The sequence below is a fragment of the Pongo abelii genome, chromosome 19 (genome assembly GCF_028885655.2).
Source record: "Pongo abelii isolate AG06213 chromosome 19, NHGRI_mPonAbe1-v2.0_pri, whole genome shotgun sequence".
NCBI classification, from domain to species: domain Eukaryota; kingdom Metazoa; phylum Chordata; class Mammalia; order Primates; family Hominidae; genus Pongo; species Pongo abelii.
In genome coordinates this window covers 71,322,063-71,345,246 of record NC_072004.2, presented here as the reverse complement: position 1 = coordinate 71,345,246, position 23,184 = coordinate 71,322,063, and the positions used below count along the sequence as shown (strand labels likewise).

The following is a 23,184-nucleotide window of genomic DNA, read 5'->3' as shown; positions in this document are numbered from 1 at the left end:
GTTGCTTTGATCAATGAGATGTCAGAAGGCATGACCCAAAGACTCAAAATGTGAGTTTGTTCCCTTGGGCCTCTGTTCTCAGAAGAGGATGGCCCCTAAAATACCAGACACTCCATTAAAATGGAATTCCAGACAAACAACAAATAATTTTTAAATGTAAGTATACCCATGCATAATCAGATATAATTGTAATAAAATTATTTATTGTTTTTCTGAAATTGACATGTAACTGGGGCACCTGTATTTTTATTTGCTAAATATGACAACTCTAATTCAAAAGAAAGTCCCAAAACCAACCTGTGGCCAGAAGCCAAGGCCAGCCTTAATCAACCAAACCCCAACTAACCTACAGATAGACAACCAATAAATAAATACTTGTTACAATAAGCTATGAGAGTTTGTGGTTGCTTGCTGTGCAGCGATAGCTGTCTAATTCAACCATGGTGGCAATGTGAAACCAGCTTAATACACCAATCAATAAACAAGGATGAACAGATGGCTTTCTACAAAGAAAATAAAAATAGAAGAGTGGCCAAGTATTTGTGACAGGGTTGGTTTTATTGTAAATTTTGATAAATTTTCTGGAGGGGATAGTTAGTAAATTTTTAGCTTTATCAATATAATGAGGATTAATGGATAGTGCAAAGTGAGCCTATTCAAATTAAATCGAAGGAGAATCTCATTTTCATAAGCCTATTTGTGAAAACACAGCTTTTGATTTAGACATGCTTGGATTTGAATATAGACTGTTATCTAAGGGCCTACAGTTCAATGCTGTTCTGGTCAGGCTATGGCAGAAGCTCAAGCTGGAACAGTGCTTCACTAAGGAGCCTCAGGCTCAGCCCACTGCCCTCCCACAGAGGAATGGCAGGTGCCAGCCCCTTTATACTAGGATGAAGGCCAAGGTCCCAGAATCCCAAGGGCCTTTGCCCCTATCTGATGGCTTCCACTATGCCTTGACTTGTGCAGACGCCTGCATGGGGCTACTGTAGGCATATCCCAGCAAGTATGTTACCCAGAAAACCACCATAAAAAGACTGGAGTTATATGTGGCCTGTGGCATCCCCACTGATATCAACAGTGCCCAGGGCTCTCACTTTACCATATACAAAGTGCAGGAATCGGTGGAGGCCCTGGATATCCATTGGCATGTCTACCTGCCATACAACCCTATAGCAGCAGGGCTGATTGAATGGATGAAACAACCATTGAAGAAATAACTCTGGCAGGAGATGCCCTCTCTGGCTCCAGCACCCATCTGCACCCTGAATGAAACTACCCAAATTAGATGTGTCACTTTGCAAAATCACATGCCCTGGACGCTTAGTGTGGATCTTCTGCATTAATTAAAACTGAATGTTGTGTATATATATCCCTGATTACTCTCACAATGTAACCCAGGCCATGCAGGCCCAAGATATCCCTGAATTAACATGTGTGCTCTCATCTCCCCAGTGCACACACTCTTCTGGCTCAAGGACCTGATACCACCATCACGATCCAGGTTGACAGTGTAAGGGATGGTCCTCCCCTCCTTTGCCTCAACCTGAGACTCAACCTGGGGCTATGCCCTTGCCATAGGACCTACCCACTGGAGAGCACATCATTACACGGGCCCGGAAATCACAAACCAGCCCCAGATGGTACAGTTTTTTCACTCCATGGGGCAAGGGCATAGAACATGATATACAGATCACACCTATTTTACATCCTATTCCTCCTTGTACTTCTAAAATAATCAATCCTAGTCCCCACTTGTACAAGGGGGTGATCATCCTCTCATTATGGGACATTACAATATCCACACTGTCTTACTCTGGCTGCAACATGTTGCAGAAGTGGCCAATCCATGTGGTATTGCAAACCAGGCACAGGCTGCAGCTGGGGGTGGTGATCTCTCAGAACAATACAACTTCCTGTCTTGTTAGATGGCCTGACTTGCCCTTTCTTTTTTTTTTTTTTTTTGAGACGGAGTTTCGCTCTTGTTGCCCAGGCTAGAGTGCAGTGGCATGATCTCGGCTCACTGCAATCTCCGCCTCCTGGGTTCAAGTGATTCTCCTGCCTCAGCCTCCCAAGTAGCTGGGATTACAGGCATACACCACCATGCCTGCCTAATTTTTTTTGTATTTTTAGTAGAGATGGGATTTCACCATGTTGGTCAGCTGGTCTCGAACTCCAGACCTCAGGTGTTCCACCCGCCTTGACCTCCAAAAGTGTTGGGATTACAGGCGTGAGCCACTGTGCCCGGCTGACTTGCCCTTTCTTCTACCCATGAGGTATCTCACCTGTCGCCCATAGGTGGTGTACCTCTTCACCAACTGGGTGCAAATGGTGACCTTTCCCCAAAACAAAACAGACTGTTGCGTCTGCAGGGAGCTGCCCTTCTCCTCCAGCATCAGCCTGCCATGGTGCATCCAAGCAGCTAACCTCAGTATCTGGAGCCATTTCTATACTTGGTATAATGACCCTCACCCATTTCCCTTTAGCAATAACCACACTTCATGTGATAAGTTTCCCACCATCAGAGATGAGACAACATATTTTCCACCTAGTATAGGAGCAGGTTAATGTCACCCCCACTGTAGGGTATTCTGTAGATGATGGGCCAGGGTGGACAACAGCAGTATAGATACAGCTTGTGGGCTGTGCACCCACATGTATTAAAAGGCATGATAATAGCATGCCACAAGCTAAAACCGGTAATATGGGATGGCTACCCCCACAGTGTAATGTAACCCATTTCTTCAGGTAATAGACATGGAATGTGACAGCAATGAAACCAATCTCTTCAGGTAACCAGTGATACGTGACTGCGATGACAGAGTGACTCTCCACGTGAGGGCCTACCACACCCCATAGGATGGCTGTGGGCATGCGGCATCCACAGTTGGCCTTACTTACCCTATAATTGGACTGGTAGATGCACCTGGGGACATCCTCATTTGCTGGGATACATCGTGCCCAGTTTAGACACCATTCTTACTAACTGGGAAGTTGTAAAAGCCAGGCACTGCTGGAAGCGTGCATCCTGGTGGTTTTACCCGTTGGCCACTTTTGCCACGCCCCCCTCCCCCCGCCCCCCACCACTCACCACCCAAGTGGTGACAATAGACATACAGCTGCAAGTTGAGGCCCTGGCTTAACATAGGGCTGCAGTCTTTAATGATACCTGCCATGATATTACTCTTCTCACTGAAGAAACTGCCCAAATTAGGTGTGTTACTTTGCAAAATTGCATGGCCCAGGACATCTTAACCGCTTATCAGGGCAGATCCTGTGCATTAATTAAAACTGAATTTTGTGTATATATCCCTGATTACTCTCACAATGTAACACAGGCCATGTGGGGCCTAGATACCCACATTTCTGCTATAGAATCTCTGTCTTATGACCCTGTAACCACATGGTTTAATCAACTCCTGAGTGCTTGGAAAAACTTCCTATACAGTACGATTGTTGTTACATTCATTATTCTTTTTTGTTGTAGTAGTTTATATTGCTGCTGAAACATCTGGCTGCAATGCTCCTCTGCAAACCCTGGCCCCAGGGAAATCTCAGAAGAATGGTGTGATTAGAATGTAAGGGCAATTCAAGGGTATGCTGAGGTGGAGGGTATGGCAGACACATCTGGCAGCAATAACTTAATTTAAGCATACCCTTAGAATGATCCTACAATCAAAGAAGAATGTAGGCTTGGAGTTCTGAGCTAAGGATCTGGGAGTGGCCAACCTGGAGATCCACTCCTTAACTCTGAAGGACGTTTGAATCTCCACCTCATCCATTAGAACACAGGTCATACTGGGGATTGAGGCCCTTTGTTTTGGATTAAATGGAGGTTGTTAGGTGGAGGGTTCTAATGAAAATACTATGTGAACTGCATGCTTTTTACAAATAGTAGTAGTTCTCCTGTCCAGATACTGCCACTGGACCACCCTTGTATGTAAGTTCCACTAATAAAACCTCCGTCATGTTAGCCTTCTCCAGGTCCCTTCTCTAGCCTCTCAGACACATTGTCATCCTTATTGGAGTCAATGGGGGTCCAGGATGACAATGTGTCATCTGGGCAAAACATCTCCCTAATTCTCTTCCAATACCACTTCTAACCCTGCTGCTGAAAGGAAAGTTCATTACTTATTTTTTTAAATCTGTGTTTAATATGTATAAATGTAAGGGGTTCAAATGCAGCATTGTTACATGGATATATTGCACAGTGGCATGAAGTCTGGGCTTCTACTTTAATATATGTTTTATTTCCTGTCTAAAGACCATGGTTTACTGAATCCAATGAGCATAAAACTCATAGTAGAGGCTACTTACTGCAGACTGAGGAGACCTGGACCTCAGACCTCATATGGTGACCTCATTGTGTGACCTTGGTACACTCTCAGGACCTCAGCTGTAGAGTGAGGGCATAGGCCTACTTATTCTCCACAATCCCTTCCCAGACTCTACAGATGCAATGACTAATTCCAAACAAATTACAAATATAATAATTGCAATGGATCCTTGAAGAGGGTTTTACAATCAAGGTAGAAGTTGAGTTTGGATTGGAAGGATGAGGAGGGCATTCCAGGTGAATGATGACACATCAAAACCAAGGCAGGAAAGCCCAGGTCCTAGTCAGGGGAGAGTGACCACACCAGTGGGCAGGGATCCGCATTTCTTGTGGTCCCTGCTTACATGAAAAACCACAAGCCTATCTTTAAGTGAGTCATGGAAGGAGCTATCTGTGAAGCAGATGACTACTGGTCTACACTAGGATGATGCAGTTAACCTGCTACCATCATGCCCATGTGCATTAATAAGGCAAGTCACTGCTTGGGTGCTGGTGATGGGAGCCTTTGAAGACAAGGAATAACATGCTAATTTTAGCGCCAAAGGGCAGAGCGATTAGACACTAACTAGTTTAGAAAACACATTCTTTTCTCTCTTATGGGTTAGGAATATTTCAAAGGAAAATTAATCAGAAGTGAATCCAATGTCTAAATTTGGTGAGGATAAACAATACAATAAAATGAGCGAATATTTGTGGTGTATGTACATGAATATGTATGAGGTGAAGAGTGACCAAAATACCATTAGTCAATGCTAAATCTTCACTTAATTGGCCAGAAGATGCACAAGAAAATGATCATGTGTTGAAGGGTCATCAGCTCCCAGCCAGGGTATATAAAGGGCCCAGAGGGGGAGGAGTGCACTCACACCTGAGAACACCCAGCTCCTCTCAACAGCCCAACCCACACCAGCCTCAGACACCACCATGACCGGCTCCTGCTGCGGCTCCACCTTCTCCTCCCTGAGCTACGGGGGAGGCTGCTGCCAGCCCTGCTGCTGGCGCGACCCCTGCTGCTGCCGCCCCGTGACCTGCCAGACCACCGTGTGCCGCCCCGTGACCTGCGTGCCCCGCTGCACGCGCCCCATCTGCGAGCCCTGCCGCCGCCCAGTGTGCTGCGACCCCTGCTCCCTGCAGGAAGGCTGCTGCCGCCCCATCACCTGCTGCCCCTCGTCGTGCACGGCTGTGGTGTGCAGGCCCTGCTGCTGGGCCACCACCTGCTGCCAGCCTGTGTCTGTGCAGTCCCCCTGCTGCCGGCCCCCCTGCGGCCAGCCGACCCCTTGCAGCACCACCTGCAGGACCTCCTCCTGCTGAGACCCCACCTCTCTCCTCAACGCACGAAACATTCCCAGGTGCACAGAATCTTGTGCAGACTCTTCTATCCCTTCTGGATCAGATGAGAGACTCCACCTTTGCAGCCTAGCTCATCCTCAAGCACAAATTCAACAATAACATCCTATCTATTTCCCCACATAATTATGCAGCTAATCCTGGCCCTCTCTGACAATCTCGAGAAAAATTCCAGCTTTCATCATTTAAATTCCTGGCTTGAAAAAAAAAACGAGTAAATAAAAATCAAAGCTCCTCTTGAATAGAACTCTGTCCCACTGACTCATCACCCTTTTTTCTACTATTTCAAGGTTCTCAGATGAGATTTTTTTCTTCCAGGATAATACTACTTGTATGCTGTATTTTTGCACTGTAAAAAAAAAATAAAATTATATTTCTGGGGAAGCAAACACATTTCTTTTTATTTATTGTTTATTGCTCTTCAAAAGCTCATATTTAGCTTACATTACAGCATGCAGAATCAGAAGAACGAAAGGAGGGATTTTCTAAGGGCCATTTTTGAGCTTTAGAATAGGAACAACTCAGGTGGAAGGTCTATAATTTTAATAGCATTTCAAATAAATCTGATATCTCATGTGATTCACCTTCATATTTCGAGTCGCAGGTTTTATGGTGATGCTGAGGAAATGGTGAGACTACAGTAGGTCTCTGTAAACATAAAATTGACTTATGAATAATTCACACACATGATAAGGGAGAGGAAGTCTAAGTTAAGTTATAGCCCTATTTGTTCACCAGTGTAGAAAACTGTACGGTAATTGATGTCAAACAGGACCTGGGAATCCCTAGCCACTGAACATCCTATGCTGGAAGAACCACTATCCCATCTTCTCCATGGTTCCCATCAGCACCACCACGGCCAGTTCTACTTCCAGTGGAGTGGCTGCTGCTGAGAAAACAGGGAGAAATGAAGCCTTGGTTGTAATCATCCTAGTTTTGAGCTCTGCATACATCTTACCATTGAAACAACTGCAATGCGGTTGAAATGCTGATAACATTAATCCATATTGCATATATTTTTGATATTGTTAAATACTTGTATGTTGGTAAGGAAGGCTAACAACTATCATTTCCCTGATAAATATCTTTTTAGTTCCTAGCATGTGATAGAAAAGAGGTTTCTTTGATTGTTCAGCATGTATTCCTGGGCATATCTACCTGCCCATTGAGAGAAGTGAGGCAAGGGAAGCTTTGTGAGGGCAGGGGTCTTTAGTCTTCTTAATTTAAATTTGTTTCAATTTCAGGGGTACATGTGCAGGTTTGTTATATAGGTAAATTGTGTGTCACAGGGTTTTGGTATACAGATTATTTCATCACCCAGGTAATAAGCATAGTAACAGATGGCCAGGTGCAGTGGCTCAGGCCTGTAATCCCAGCACTTTGGGAGGCTGAGATGGGTAGATCACTTGAGGCCAGGAATTCAAGACCAGCCTGGCCAACATGGCAAAACCCTGTCTCTACTAAAAATACAAAAATTAGCTGGGCATGGTGGCATGCGCCTGTAATCCAAGCTACTCAGGAGGCTGAATCAGGAGAATCGCTTGAACCTGGGAGGCAGAGGCTTTGCTGAGACAAGATTGCGCCACTGCACTCCTGCCTGGGTGACAGAGTGAGACTCTGTCTCAAAAACTAATTAATTAATTAATTTAATTAAACAAAAGCATAGTAACATAGGTGGTTTTTTATCCTCACCCTCTTCCCACCATCTGCCCTCAAGTAGGCTTCAGTATCTGTTGTTCCCTTATTTGTGTCCATATGTACTCAATGTTTAGCTACCACTTATAAGTGAGAACATGCCATATTTGGTTTTCTGTATCTGTGTTAGTTTGCTTAGGATAATGGCCTCCAGCTTCATCCACGTTGCTACAAAGGACATAATTTCCTTTTTTACGGCTGTATAGTATTCCATGGTGTATGTGTACCACATTTTCTTTATCCAGTCCACCCTTGATGGGTATTTAGGTTGATTCCACATCTTTGCTACTTTGAACAGTGCTGCAATAAACATATGCATGTATATGTCTTCATGGTAGAATGATTTCTATCCCTCTGGGTCCATACCCAATAATGAGATTGCTGGGTTGAATGGTAATTCTGTTTTAAATACTTTCAGAAATTGCCAAACTGCTTTCCACAATGGCTGAGCTAATTTACATTGAGGGCCAGGATCTCAACTAACTTTGTTCACTACTAGATTCCCACTGATCTGCACAATATTTGGCACATTGAGTATAATCAGAAATGATGTGTAATGATGTGTTGAATGATAAATGAGTAAGTTCTAAGGGGATTGGTTAGAAGAGAGAAAGACATCATCATTCCATCCCAACTCTCAACTCATGCTGGATATGCATATTCTTAAAATAAAACAATAAACCAATCATGAAGAAAGATGTTTTTTCTGGAAATATGATAAAAGTTTCTCAACAAGAAGACTGTTATATTCAAAACCTTTACATTTTTAGTACGTGCACAATGGAGTTTTATCTTTGTTAACAATTTGGTAATTAACCAATGGATAGGCTCACAAGTCTAATTTCTTTCTACATATTCTTGATCACTGTTCTCAAAATTTCGTTAAGTACACCTGTTTTTCTCCTCTCAGAGTTTTTCTTGTTAGCATTCTAGAGACCTCCTTATTTAAAAGTGTTTTCTCAAATGGACAACGCCTTGTTTTCCCCCAAACCTATCATTATTATTGGATCTCATTTATTCCCACAGTCACCCCATTCTCTGGTTGGCCGAAGTGGCTGGTGCAGATCTAGGTAAGCCCGTAAGAAACCATGCAAGTGGTGTGATCAGTAAGAAGGCTTACACTTGAACCTTCAACTTCAGATCTATTAGGTTGGTGCAAAAATAATTGCAGCTTTTGCCATTGAAAGTGATGCCAAAAACCGCAATTACTTTTTGCACCAACCTAATAGAACAGACTTAGTTGTGAAGGAAAAGGTCAGGACCAAGTAAATTAAGAGGCAAAGACTCAAAAGTGATTGAGTGACATAATTTGCCTACAAGTCATGACAGTTTGAAACAATTAAAAATGACAATTGGTTCCATAAGCAGAAATGAGCCCCAGCATAGCACACAGGGAGATGTTGAAGACACTGAGGTATGGGCCAGATGAGGCCGGAGAACACGTTCAACTGGGATCATTACTGAAGGGTTTTGTTATACCACAAGACTGCAGCCTTCATCTACATAGACTTGTTTGACTTCCTCACCATATTGGTGGCTTTGTTCACAAAACCCCATGATCATTCTCTTAGGCCCAACTATGACACTATCTCCTTAGGGTATGTTTCGACATTTTCAGAAGGCTGAATAGAAGGTAATTCTTCCCATTCCTGAGGCTATTGGTAAGACATAGAGTCCTTTCAACCGACTCTAAAAATTAGACATATCACAAATAACAACTGTTTTCAAAGTAAATACACTGTAAAAGCTCCTAAATAAACTAGACATTCCTTAACACCTGGGACTGTGGTACCTACAATCCATTCTTTAACTACAGTGAGTTCTTCAGCTTTTTGGGCTGATAAATAATGTTCCCACAGATATTTCTGGAATGAGTATTGGCTCCAACACTTACTAGGTACATGACCTTGGGTAAGTCACTTATCTGGTTCCTTATGTGTGAAATGAGAAATAAACAATATCCACATCCTAAGAGTGTTATGAAGATTAGATTAATGCATGTATTTTTAAATATGATGCTTGGAACACAGTTAGAACTTAATGATACCGGCTATCATGAAGATAACAGTGAAATTTACCTTGGTCTGGAAAGATACAACCATAGAAATCAATGAACATATCTCTAAGACAAAAACCACTGGATGATGGAAACCTACTAAAATGCATTCTTGTACCTCCAAAAAGGGGACAGGAAAATTCTTGTTTTACTGAGAAATCCTGACTTTTAAACTATCCCTGTAGTATTATCCTCAACTTGTTTTGCCCAGGAAGCTTAGCAGTGGCAAAGAATGCTAACAACTTGAGGTGCTCACTTCACTTCAACTGATAGCAAGTAATAACCCTCAGAGCATGCACAGCACAACAGCTACTTTGTACTATCAAAACAGCAACTAGCAAAAGCGTCATTGAATTATAACGATAATTGGAGACTTTGAAGTTAGGGTCATTAAATTCATATTTGAACCATAAATAGCAAAATATAATGGGTCTACACTAAATAAGGAAAATAGACTTTTATGTGTACCTGAGCATCCAAACAATGTCTAGAAAACTTACTAATCTGCTAGCGTTATTTAAAGAAGAATAAGTGAAAACAAGGAAATGACCTCGTGTCCTGGGGGTCATCAGCTCCCAGCCAGCGTATATAAAGGGCCCAGAGGGGGAGGAGGACATTCACACCTGAGAACATCCAGCTCCTCTCAACAGCCCAACCCACACCAGCCTCAGACACCACCATGACCGGCTCCTGCTGCGGCTCCACCTTCTCCTCCCTGAGCTACGGGGGAGGCTGCTGCCAGCCCTGCTGCTGGCGCGACCCCTGCTGCTGCCGCCCCGTGACCTGCCAGACCACCGTGTGCCGCCCCGTGACCTGCGTGCCCCGCTGCACGCGCCCCATCTGCGAGCCCTGCCGCCGCCCGGTGTGCTGCGACCCCTGCTCCCTGCAAGAAGGCTGCTGCCGCCCCATCATCTGCTGCCCCTCGTCGTGCACGGCTGTGGTGTGCAGGCCCTGCTGCTGGGCCACCACCTGCTGCCAGCCTGTGTCTGTGCAGTCCCCCTGCTGCCGGCCCCCCTGCGGCCAGCCGACCCCTTGCAGCACCACCTGCAGGACCTCCTCCTGCTGAGCAGCCCGTTATCACGAAGGGCCCCTCAGAAGATGGCCGGGTCCATCCCGCTGCCCCTCAGGGCTTCACCGCAGAGCAATACACGTTTCCTTGAGAAGCCCATTTTCATCTCTTCATACTAGCTCACACTATGCATTGAAGACACCTTTTCAGACCGAACACAGATGAAAAATACTTTTCCTAAGACTCCAGTCTAACTCCTATATCATGTTGTCTGCTTTCTAATAAACTCAATACTCCTAGCATAGAAATCATGGTCTTTGTGATATTTCCTTCTGGGAGATTGTCTCTCTCTTTTTTTCTAGAGATACTCAAAGCAAGATGCAGAATAATCCTCTTATATAGTTCTCATAACTTAAGTCTGAGTAGTTTTCTTATAATCATTGTAAATGGCATTTATGGAGCACAGCTGAGTCAGGAAGATGGGTACAACTATGACTTTATCATGTGTACAGAGTCACTTGCGCCCAGAATTCCAGGCATGCATCGAACACCTGAGAAATGTTCTGCAACAAGAAACACGCTAGGAGGCTGCACCTGGGTTGAAACTTACATTCCCAGCCTAATGGTGTGTTTACTGATCCGACACCTGTTGGAACATCATAGAACGCCCAGGGTGTTAGAGGTGGAAGAAGCCTTAGGCAACCTCTGGCCAATTACCTCTGTTTTTGAAGTTAAAGAAACATGAGGAATGTAAGAGTAAATAAGTTACTTACTAATGTAATTATAATCCCAAAAGTTCAGAAAAGACCCTGGAGAATACAAGTTTCCTGCATTTAGACCTGAAGTCAAACACTTCTTAGTATGGTGAGAGACATGTTAATCACAAAATGGTTGTACATTCTACAACTTTATTTTACACTTCATTAGCCACACACACACATATACACACTCCCTAGGAATACATCTAACCAAGGAAGTGAAAAATCTCTACAGAGAAAACTACAGAACACAACTTAAAGAAATGATAGGTGACACAAATGAATGGAAAAACACCCCATGCCAATGGATTGGAAGAATCAGTATCATTAAAATGACCACACTGCCCAAAGCAATCTACAGATTCAACGCTATTTCTATCAAGCTACCAATGTTATTTTTCACAGAACTAGAAAAAAACTATTCTGAAGTTCATATGGAACCAAAAAGAGCCCAAACAGCCAAAGCAATCCTAAATAAAAAGAAAACTGAAGGCATCACATTACCTGACTTCAAACTATGCTATAAGACTACAGTAAACAAAACAGCATGGTACTGGTGCAAAAACAGAAAGTTGTAAAATATAAAGTGGCATAAACAAAAAGAACAGAGAACCCAGAAATAAAGCCATGCTCATACAACAATCTAATCTTTGATAACATTAACAAAAATAAGCAATGAGGATAGGACTCCCTATTCAATAAGTGGTGCTGGGATAGCTGGCTAGCTCTATGCAGATGATTGAAACTAGACCCTGACTTTCACCATATAGAAAAATTAACTCAAGATGGATTAAAGATTTAAATGTAAGACCTCAAACTATAAAAACCCTAGAAGAAAATCTAGAAAACATCATTCTGAACATCAACCTTGGGAAAGAATTTATGACTAAGTCCTCAAAAGCAATTGCAACAAACACAAAATTGACATATGGGACCTAATTAAACTAAAGAGCTTCTGCACAGTTAAATGAAATAATGAACACAGTAAATAGACAACCTACAGAATGAGGGAAAATATTCACAAACTGTGCATCCAACAAAGGCCTAACATCCAGAATCTATAAGGAACTTAAACAATTGAACAAGCAAAAACAAATAACCCCATTAAAAAGTGGGCAAAGGACTTGAACAATCACTTCTCAAAACAAGACATACAAGCAGCCAACAAACATGTGAAAAAATGCTCCACATCATTATTTATCAAAGAAATGCAAAATCAAAACCACAATGAGATACCATCTTACACCAGTCAGAATGGCGATTATTAAAAAGCTCAGTAATTGAAGCCCCATACTTTCAGAATAAAGAAGAAAATAGTAAAAAAAACAACAGATGCTGACAAGGCTGTTGAGAGGAGAGAATGCTTATATGCTGTTGATGGGAATATAAATTAGTTCAGCCACTATGGAAATCAGTATGGCGATTTCTCAAGAACTTAAAGTAGAACTATCATTTGTCCCAGCAATCCCTTTACTTGGTCTGTAGCCAAAGAAAACAAATCATTCTACCGAAAAGACACATGCACTTGCATGTTTGTCACAGTACAATTCACAATAGCAAAGACATGGAATCGACCTAGGTTCCCATCAGTGGTGGACTGGATAGAGGAAATATGGTAAACATACACCATGGAACACTACTCAGCCATAAAAAACAATGAACTCATGTCCTTCACAGTAACATGGATGCAGCTGGGGGCCATTATCCTAAGCAAATTAACCCAGGAACAGAAAACCAAATGCCATATTTTCTCACTGACAAATGGGAGTTAAACATCAGGTACTCATTGACATAATGATGGCAACAATAGACACTGGGGACTACTAGAGTGGGGAGAGAGGGAGGGAGACAAGGGCTGAAAAACTATTGGATACTACACTCAGTCCTGGGTGACAGGATCAATCATACCCCAAACCTCAGCATCACACAGTATACCCACATAACAAACGGGCACATCACACAATATACCACCTGAATCTAAAGGAAAAGTTGAAATAATGAAAAAAAAACTTGTTCATAATGTTATTGTTAAACGATAATGTGAAATAAAGCTCTAGAGTTTGTTGCACAAAATCTGTTGTCCATCACCATGAGAAATCTGTCTAAATCAATTTGAAGGCTTTTCTTTTTAAGGATGCTTCTCTAAGACCCCATTCTGTATTGCATGGGCTGTGGGGTTCTCAGTAGGGGTCTTGTTGTTATACACAGTCCTGACAGATATGCCTTCTGTCAGTTCAACAATAGCCTGACTCCTTTAACAGAGGTAAGTGCTCAATGAGAAGATGCTCTGTTTCTTCCTTCCAGGTGCTTTTATTTTATTTCATGCTATTAATGGAACTCACCACTGAATAATGTTATTTCATGTGTATTATTTGGTGACTGAGCAGAGAACTAACCATTTGCCATAACAAATATGTTGGTCTTTGTTCTAAACTTAAAGTTTGGAATTTAGAAAGTACCAATGTAACATGACCTTTTGCTATATATACATATAGTATACATATAGTAAATATATATAGTATATGTAAAATACATATAGTAAAATATATATACATATTTGTATATATACATATATACTATATATAGTAAAATATATATAGTATATATTATATATAAATATATAATATATTATATATTTTTATATATTACATATATAGTAAAATATATATAATATATTTTTATATATGTAAAATATATATAATATATTTTCTATATAGTAAAATATATATAAAATATATATAATATATTTTATATATAGTAAAATATATATAATATATTTTATATATAGTAAAATATATATAATATATTTTATATATGTAAAATATATATAATATATTTTATATATGTAAAATATATATAATATATTTTATATATGTAAAATATATATAGTATATATGTATATATAAATATATAATATATTATATATATTTTACTATATATGTAATATGTATGTACCATATTATCGGGGGACCTGCCCGATAATATGTAGGTTCTTTTCTATTCTTTTCTATAATCACGTAGGTTCTTTTCTATTTTCCTAAGCGTTGACTGGCTTGAGAAATAAAGGGACAGAGTACAAAAGAGAGAAACTTTAAAGCTGGGCATCCGGGGGAGACATCACACATTGGTAGGATCCGTGATGCCCCACAAGCCACAAAAACCAGCAAGTTTTTATTAGGGAGTTTCAAAAGGGGAGGGAGTATATGAATAGGTGTGGGTGACAGACATCGAGTACTTAACAGGGTAACAGAATATCACAAGGCAAGTGGAGGCAGGGCGAGATCACAGGACCACAGGACCGAGGCAAAATTAAAATTGCTAATGAAGTTTTGGGCACCACTGTCATTGATAACATCTTATCAGGAGACAGGGTTTTGAGATCAGCCGGTCTGACCAAAATTTATTAGGTGGGAATTTCCTCTTCCTAATAAGCCTAGGAGCGCTATGGGAGACTGGAGTTTATTTCACCTCTGCAATCTCAACCATAAGAGACAGGTACACCCCGGGGGGGCCAGTTCAGAGACCTACCCCTAGGTGCGCATTCTCTTTCTCAGGGACGTTCCATGCTGAGAAAAATAATTCAGCGATATTTCTTCCATTTGCTTTGAAAGAAGAGAAATACGGCTCTGTTCTGCCCGGCTCACTGGCGGTCAGAGTTGAAGGTTATCTCTCTTATTCCCTGAACAATTGCTGTTATCCTGTTCTTTTTTCAGGGTGCCCACATTTCATATTGCTCAAACACACATGCTGTACAATTTGTGCAGTTAATGCAATTATTACAGGGTCCTGAGGCGATATACATCCACCTTGACTGACAGGATTAAGAGATTAAAGTAAAGACAGGCATAGGAAATCACAAGGGTATTGACTGGGGAAGTGATAAGTGTCCATGAAATCTTTACAATTTATGTTTAGAGATTGCAGTAAAGACAGGCATAAGAAATTACAAAAATATTAATTTGGGGAACTAATAAATGTCCATAAAATCTTCACAATCCACGTTCTTCTGTCATGGCTTCAGCCGGTCCCTCCGTTTGGGGTCCCTGACTTCCCGCAACACCATATACATATATAGTATATATACATATATACTATATACATGTATTCTATATATACATATATACTATATACATATATACTATATATACGTATATACTATATACATATATACTATATATACGTATATACTATATACATATATACTATATATACGTATATACTATATACATATATACTATATATACGTATATACTATATACATATATACTATATATACGTATATACTATATACATATATACTATATATACGTATATACTATATACATATATACTATATATACGTATATACTATATACATATATACTATATATACGTATATACTATATACATATATACTATATATACGTATATACTATATACATATATACTATATATACGTATATACTATATACATATATACTATATACGTATATACTATATACATATATACTATATATACATATATACTATATATATTTTACTATATATGTAATACATATGTATATATACATATATACTATATATATTTTACTATATATAGTAAAAGGTCATGTTACTATATAGGTCTGTATATATATATTTACTATATATATATATTTAACAAATACAGGACACTAAGTGCCAGACACTGTTTGTTCTTAGCACTTGACAAATATTAGCTCACGTAATCCTTACAATTCTGATATGAACTATTATTATGGCCCAAGGACACACAGCCAGTAAGTGGCAGAGCTTTAAACGAGCATTGTCCAGTTTCAGAATAAGTGGGTCAGAAAATAGGATGTGACTTGCCACCAGTGTCAAACCGCAGAGCTGTCTGTGCTCTCACAACTCTGGGGCATGAATAACTGAAGCATGACCCATATTTTCTCTGCCTGAAAATGAAGTTTGGCTATGGGGTGTGGAAAAGTGTCTTAGAGTGAATAAACGCTAGAAAGGTTTACTGAGTGATGCACAGACTATCTTTTTGGATCTTTATAAAGGGGAAAGACAGATCCTTATAAAGGGGAGAGACAGATCTTTATAAAGGGGAGAGACAGATCTCTTTAGAATGACCTTGGGTTCAAAGTTTCTGCAGTAGAGAAATGAGTCTTGTTAATGTGATGATTTAAGTCTTCCAGAGAGGCTCCCATTGCATAAAATGTGATTATCATGAAGACTCCACAGCAGCATGAAAGTAAATTATGAGATAATATGTCTCGAAAAGAGCAGAATATACAACTTTTTACCTAGTTACCTCTGGTTACCACTTTAAAAAACAAAAATCCCATGTCCATAAACAAAGAAAAGAATGTAAAACAGGAGAGTCAAAGGTCTCTAGCGATGAGATCGTGCCTGATATCTCCCTCTTCTGTTTCCCTAATTGTGACTACGGGTTGAGTCAATTCACATTCCTTTTAAAGTTTTGAAATTATGCTTGAAATTCCATTTGGGGAGCTTTAGATGTGCCCAAGGCACATTCTTTCAAATAAAGAAAATGATCCTGAAGTGATTCAAAACCCTGTCTGGTGACTAACAGGAGGAGTAAAGCTGGAAAGTAATGGGACTGTTTCCCCCATGCAGTTCCTGAACTGCCCCTGGCAACACTTCCTGAAGAAGCGCATCCACCACGCTTTTAGCAGTGCCACAGAACACTGGGCAGCCTCCCAATGTGTCTCCCCTGAACAGTGTTCTGGATATGTGTGCAATGTTGGTTGAAAACCCCTTTCTTGTCACTTGCTAATCAGAGCACCTATGTCAAGGTATATATGCATATTTCTTTTTTGAGATGGAGTCTCACTCTGTAGCCCAACCTGGAGTGCAGTGGCATGATCTCGGCTCACTGCAACCTCCGCCTCTGGGGCTCAAGTGATTCTCATTCCCCAGGCTCCTGCATAGCTGGGACTACAGGCACCTGCCACCACACCCGGCTAGTTTTTTGTATTTTATTAGAGTTGAGGTTTCACCATGTTGCCCAGGGTGGTCTTGAACTCCTGAGCTCAGGTGATCCACCTGCCTTGGCCTCCCCAAGTGTTGGGATTACAGGGGTGAGCCACTGTGCCCGGCCGACAAGGTATATTCAGAAAAATTTCCTATTACAGAATTCTTCATTACATGCACAAGAAAGGCAAGGCTAAAAAATGACATGTTTCAGAGATAAAAATCAGCATCTTACGACCAGAAAGACCAGAGATGCACAGAACCTGAACTAGAGAAAAGAAAACATGCAAGGCAGTCTTGGAGGTTTTATTCTAATACTCAGTGGTTTGCAAAAATTTTTGTCTGTCTTGTACAACTCTATGAGCTGCTATCCTATTCAAGGCCTATATATCCCACTATATCAAGTGATAATCAAACATATTCCCAAGCAGACTACATGGGAGGGCTTGTCTAACACTCGTGTGATTCACATTTCACATGTAGCTGCTTCCAAGGACTTGAGTCCCCTATTGGGGTCAGGACAGGCTCTACTCAGTGTTCTATGTACTTCTCTATGTTTTTAATTTATTTTAAAAACAAGTTTTTTTAGACCGTTTTGTCCAGATTTGATCCAGTGCTGTCTACTCAAAATAAGCATGAAGAGCTACTATCACCTCAAATGACGATGAGTTCTTAGATTTTCACCCAGTGTGTGCACATCCATACTTAGAGATAAAACAAGAGCTCTTTAATGAGATAATGAGTGTGTCACAAGCAACCATTAGTCAAAACAAAATTCTACTTAATTGGCCAAAAGGTAAACGAAAAGGGTCACCTGCACCCGGCCAGGGTATATAAAGGGCCCAGAGGGGGAGGAGGACATTCACACCTGAGAACATCCAGCTCCTCTCAACAGCCCAACCCACACCAGCCTCAGACACCACCATGACCGGCTCCTGCTGCGGCTCCACCTTCTCCTCCCTGAGCTACGGGGGAGGCTGCTGCCAGCCCTGCTGCTGGCGCGACCCCTGCTGCTGCCGCCCCGTGACCTGCCAGACCACCGTGTGCCGCCCCGTGACCTGCGTGCCCCGCTGCACGCGCCCCATCTGCGAGCCCTGCCGCCGCCCGGTGTGCTGCGACCCCTGCTCCCTGCAGGAAGGCTGCTGCCGCCCCATCACCTGCTGCCCCTCGTCGTGCACGGCTGTGGTGTGCAGGCCCTGCTGCTGGGCCACCACCTGCTGCCAGCCTGTGTCTGTGCAGTCCCCCTGCTGCCGGCCCCCCTGCGGCCAGCCGACCCCTTGCAGCACCACCTGCAGGACCTCCTCCTGCTGAGCAGTGCACTGACTGCCCGGAACGCGTAACTCACCTTCTGAAAAAGTCACACTCCCATTTCTCTACTTTAACAAACCTCCTGCCCTGAGCCCACAAAACCCCACATCAACCAAGCTGGGAACCGAGAACCGGGCTCATCTATTAAGACCTGGGCCATTCTGAAGTCTTTGTAAAAGAAGCAATTTCCTTCTTCTTAAGATTTCGTGGCATGTTTATTTTCTAATAAATATCTGTTCTTCGGCCTTGCAAAAAGCTTTGGTTTTATTTACTCATTCTAATATTTTGTATTAAATTAATTTTTTAATTAAAAAACTGACACATAATTGTACATATTTATGGGGTGCAGTGTGATGTTTCCATACATGTATACATTTTGTAATAATCAAGTCAGGGTGTTTAGCATATTCGCCACCTCATACATTTATCATTTCTTCATGGTAAGATCATTTAATATCTTCTCTGATAGTTATTTTGAAATACATGATACAATATCACTAACCACAGTCACCCTACTGTACATTAGAATACCAAAACTTATCCCTTCTATCTACCTGTAACTTTGTACCTATAGACCAATCTCTGCCTATCCTCCCCTCCTCTCACCCTCCCCAGCCTCTAGTAGTCACTATTCTACTCTCTACTTCTATGAGATCAACTTCTTTAGATTTCACATAGGAGTGAGAGAATGTGCTATTTGTCTTTCTGTGCCTGGTTAATTTCACTTAACATAATGTCCCCCAGGTTCATCCATGTTGCTGCACATGACAGTATTTCATTCTTTTTAATGGCTGATAGTATTTCATTGTATGTGTGTGTGTGAGTGTGTGTCACATTTTCTTTATCCATTCATCCATTGATGGACACTTAGATTGTTTTCATATGTTGGCTGTTGTGAATCATGCTGCAATAAACATAGAAGTGCAGATATCTCCTCAACATACTGGTTTCATTTCCTTTGCATGTATACCCAATAGTGGGATTCCTGAATCATATGGACATTCTATTCTTAATTTTTGGGGAACCCTCCATACTGTTTTCCATAATGGCTATACTACTTTACATTCCCTCCAACCTTGTATGAGTTCCCTTTTTTCCACATCCACACCAGCATTTGTTATCTTTTTGTATTTTTGATAGTAGCCATTCTAATTGCGGTGATATGGTATCTCATTGCGGTTTTGATTTGCATTTCATGATGATTAGTGATGCTGAGCACTTCTTCATATATGTGTTGGCAATTTGTATGTTTTCTTTTGTGAAATATCTATTCAGGTATTTCACCTATTTTTAATTGGATTTTTTACTATTATTCACTGTTGAGTTGTTCAAGTTCCTTATATAGTCTAGATATTAACCCCTGGTCAGATGCATAGTTTGAAAATATTTCCTCCCAAATTTTTGCAATATACTCATCTGACAAAGAGCAAATATCCAGAATCTACAAAGAACTCAAACAAATTTACAAGAAAAAAACAAACAACCCCATCAACAAGTGGGCGAAGGATATCAACAGACACTTCTCAAAAGAAGACATTTATGCAGCCAACAGACACATGAAAAAAATGCTCATCATCACTGGCCATCAGAGAAATGCAAATCAAAACCACAATGAGATACCATCTCACACCAGTTAGAATGGTGATCATTAAAAATTCAGGAAACAACAGGTGCTGGACAGGATGTGGAGAAATAGGAACACTTTTACACTGTTGGTGGGACTGTAAACTAGTTCAACCATTGTGGAAGACAGTGTGGCGATTCCTCAGGGATCTAGAACTAGAAATACCATTTGACCCAGCCATCCCATTACTGGGTATATACCCAAAGGATTATAAATCATGCTGCTATAAAGACACATGCACATGTATGTCTATTGCGGCACTATTCACAATAACAAAGACTTGGAACCAACCCAAATGTCCATCAATGATAGATTGGATTAAGAAAATGCGGCACATATACATGGAATACAATGCAGCCACAAAAAATGATGAGTTCATGTCCTTTGCAGGGACATGGATGAAGCTGGAAACCATCATTCTCAGCAAACTATCGCAAGGACAGAAAACCAAACACCGCATATTCTCACTCATAGGTGGGAATTGAACAATGAGAACACTTGGACACAGGAGGGAGAACATCACACACCAGGGCCTGTTGTGTGGTGGGGAGAGGGGGGAGGGATAGCATTAGGAGATATACCTAATGTAAATGACGAGTTAATGGGTGCAGCACACCAACATGGCACACGTATACATATGTAACAAACCTGCACGTTGTGCACATGTACCCTAGAACTTCAAGTATAATAAAAAAAAGTACCAAAAAAAAAAAGAAAATATTTTCTCCCATTCTCTAGGTTGTCTCTTCACTCTGTTGATTTGATTGTTTCCTTTGCTGTGCAGAAGGTTTTAATTTTATATAATCCCATTTGTTTACTTTCACTTTTGTTGCCTGTGCCTTTGAGGTCTTATCCCCCCAAGAAAAAACCATTGCCCAGATGAGTGCCATAAAATGTTTCCTGTATGTTTTCTTCTAGTAGTTTTATTATATGTGGTCTTATATTTAAGTATTTAATCCATTTTGGGTTGTTTTTAAATGAGTTGAGAAATAGGGTCTAAATGTGCTGCTTGCCTACCATATGCAAGTCACAGGCTATATGGTATAAAATAGAAATTAAAATTGAATTAAAAATATTCCCATCTTCAAAAAGCTTCTAGAGACATGAGTCATATTCACCTATAATTCATCTAAAAAGTAGAATATGAAAAAATAAAAGTACAACACTGTGTGGTGTCAACACAGAAGTCACTATTGGTTGGGGAAAATAAGAAAGATTGAAAAGAGAAGCCAACATTTTATATAGGTTCAGACTGTGGTGCCCAGATCACAGGGATTGCATTCTCAGCAATAGAAATAGTGTGAGCAAAGGTATGGAGGGAGGGGAACCATAGGGTTGTTCAGAGTACAGTTTGGCTGGGGGCACTGGATATATATAGAGTGATAGTGAAAGAAAGATTTGGAAAATTTGTATGCTTTGAATACTAGCCAACGGAGTACACCCTTAATGCAATAAGCAGTAAGGAGCCGTTGAAAGCTTTGGGGCAGGAAAATGGCATAACAAGAGCTGGGCATTGGGACAATTCTCATGATAGCTCCTTATAAAGACAGAGGTCAAAGGCCAGAGAAATGAGTCATACAGAACTATACAGAAACTAATCAGGAAGATATTGCCTTGGTCAAGTGATGTACAATAAGAGCTCAACTAAGATAATACCCATGGAATAAAGAAGACACAATGAGTATAGCAGATGTAGAAACCCAGAAAGTATATTAACTTCGTTGAATGTGGGAAACAAAAAAACAACTAGGAGGCAAATGTGACTTATTCCAATTATAAGTCTCTGGTCCAGATACTTAAAAGAACTTTAACACATTTGTACTTATTTATTGTGTATTTAAAATCACTACTCCATAGTGTCATCTCTCTACCATGTAATATTTCTATTCTTGTGCTATTATAAAACATCTTTTTTTTAGAAAAAAAGACAAAGACAAAGAGCCTTACTAACATTAATTGATTCTGAAAAGCAGCATGGTATAAAATAAAAAGAACAGGTCTAGGAACAAGTGATAGGAGTTTTATACCCAGCTCTTCTGGTTGTGTACTGTGTGAATGGAACAAGTCACTTAACCTCTTCAAGACTCAAGAGTATTCTAACATCAACCGATGTTAAGTGAAAATGAAAAGTGCTCCTTACCACATCACCAATGTTCCCATTTAGAACTTTGAGACTAAATGGTTCTATACTCAACTATTTTCCTTGATTAATCCCTCCTATTGCTACTACACTGATTTTTATACTAGAGCAAGAGACAAAACAAATAGATGGGATCTTGCTTTCTGTATAAGCCTTTAGTGCTCTGGGCATAGTAGAGGTTAATAAATTTGTGCTATTTATAATAAGAATGATGTCAGTTTCTACACCTATAAAATTAAGTGGTGGAACAAGATAATTTACTACATTTTTGATCTCCAACATTCAGTGATTACATATAACCATTTTCAACTTCATACCTACAGTCATGGTTACCATATGACGTGAACATCTTTACTGAAGCTGGCATGAATCACATTGTAATATAACCCCATTCCTGTACAAACAAATGTCACCACCTCATAAAAAGCTAACTATGTGTTTCTATTCATGATTGGAAGGGAGAAATAAACCTACCCCAAGTAGAAATAATATGTTTTTGACCAGCCTTTTTTCATTTATCTCATGTAACCCTAAACTCCCAGTGGAAAATTACATTCTTTCTTCTGGCAATTACCAGGAATTGTTTTAACTTTTATTTTGCTGAAATTTTTCTTAATCTCTTTGCATTTATTATACTACACCTCTTGAACTATATTTGGTCACCCATTTTCTAACCTGTCTCATAAAGCGATAAAAGTATTTTCTAACTCTTGCTTTTTCTTTTATTGATTCTCTTTCCTAAATTCAGTTGTCATGCTCTTTGGTCTAATATCTTTTCACAGGACACATGGTTTAGTAACGTGAAATGACATAAATTAAAAATAAATTCTGCCTTTGAAAAATTATATGCCAGATAATCCATATACCAGTGATTTTTGTCTTTCATAGAGAGGTGTAAATTTCATTAAAATATTTTGCAATTTTTTCCAATTACTGAATATGAATTTTGGCCT

At 40.4% G+C, this 23,184-nt stretch overlaps 4 protein-coding genes across 4 annotated transcripts in view; 3 read left to right on the top strand and 1 right to left on the bottom strand.

Moving 5' to 3' along the window:
* LOC100454267 (keratin-associated protein 4-7) overlaps positions 1–23,184 on the bottom strand; it is a 38,137-nt gene that overhangs the window by 12,463 nt on the left and 2,490 nt on the right. The gene's annotated exons all lie outside the window — the stretch shown is intronic.
* On the top strand, positions 5,199–6,072 carry LOC100454866 (keratin-associated protein 2-1). The gene has a single exon (XM_002827576.6). It carries the CDS (start codon positions 5,261–5,263, stop codon positions 5,645–5,647), a length of 387 nt encoding a protein of 128 aa, XP_002827622.1. The 5' UTR covers positions 5,199–5,260; the 3' UTR covers positions 5,648–6,072.
* LOC100455226 (keratin-associated protein 2-1) lies at positions 10,114–10,500 on the top strand. The gene has a single exon (XM_002827577.6). It carries the CDS (start codon positions 10,114–10,116, stop codon positions 10,498–10,500), a length of 387 nt encoding a protein of 128 aa, XP_002827623.4.
* LOC100455599 (keratin-associated protein 2-1) lies at positions 18,084–18,546 on the top strand. Its single transcript, XM_002827578.5, has one exon. The coding sequence runs from the start codon at positions 18,084–18,086 to the stop codon at positions 18,468–18,470; it is 387 nt and encodes a 128-aa protein (XP_002827624.1). The 3' UTR covers positions 18,471–18,546.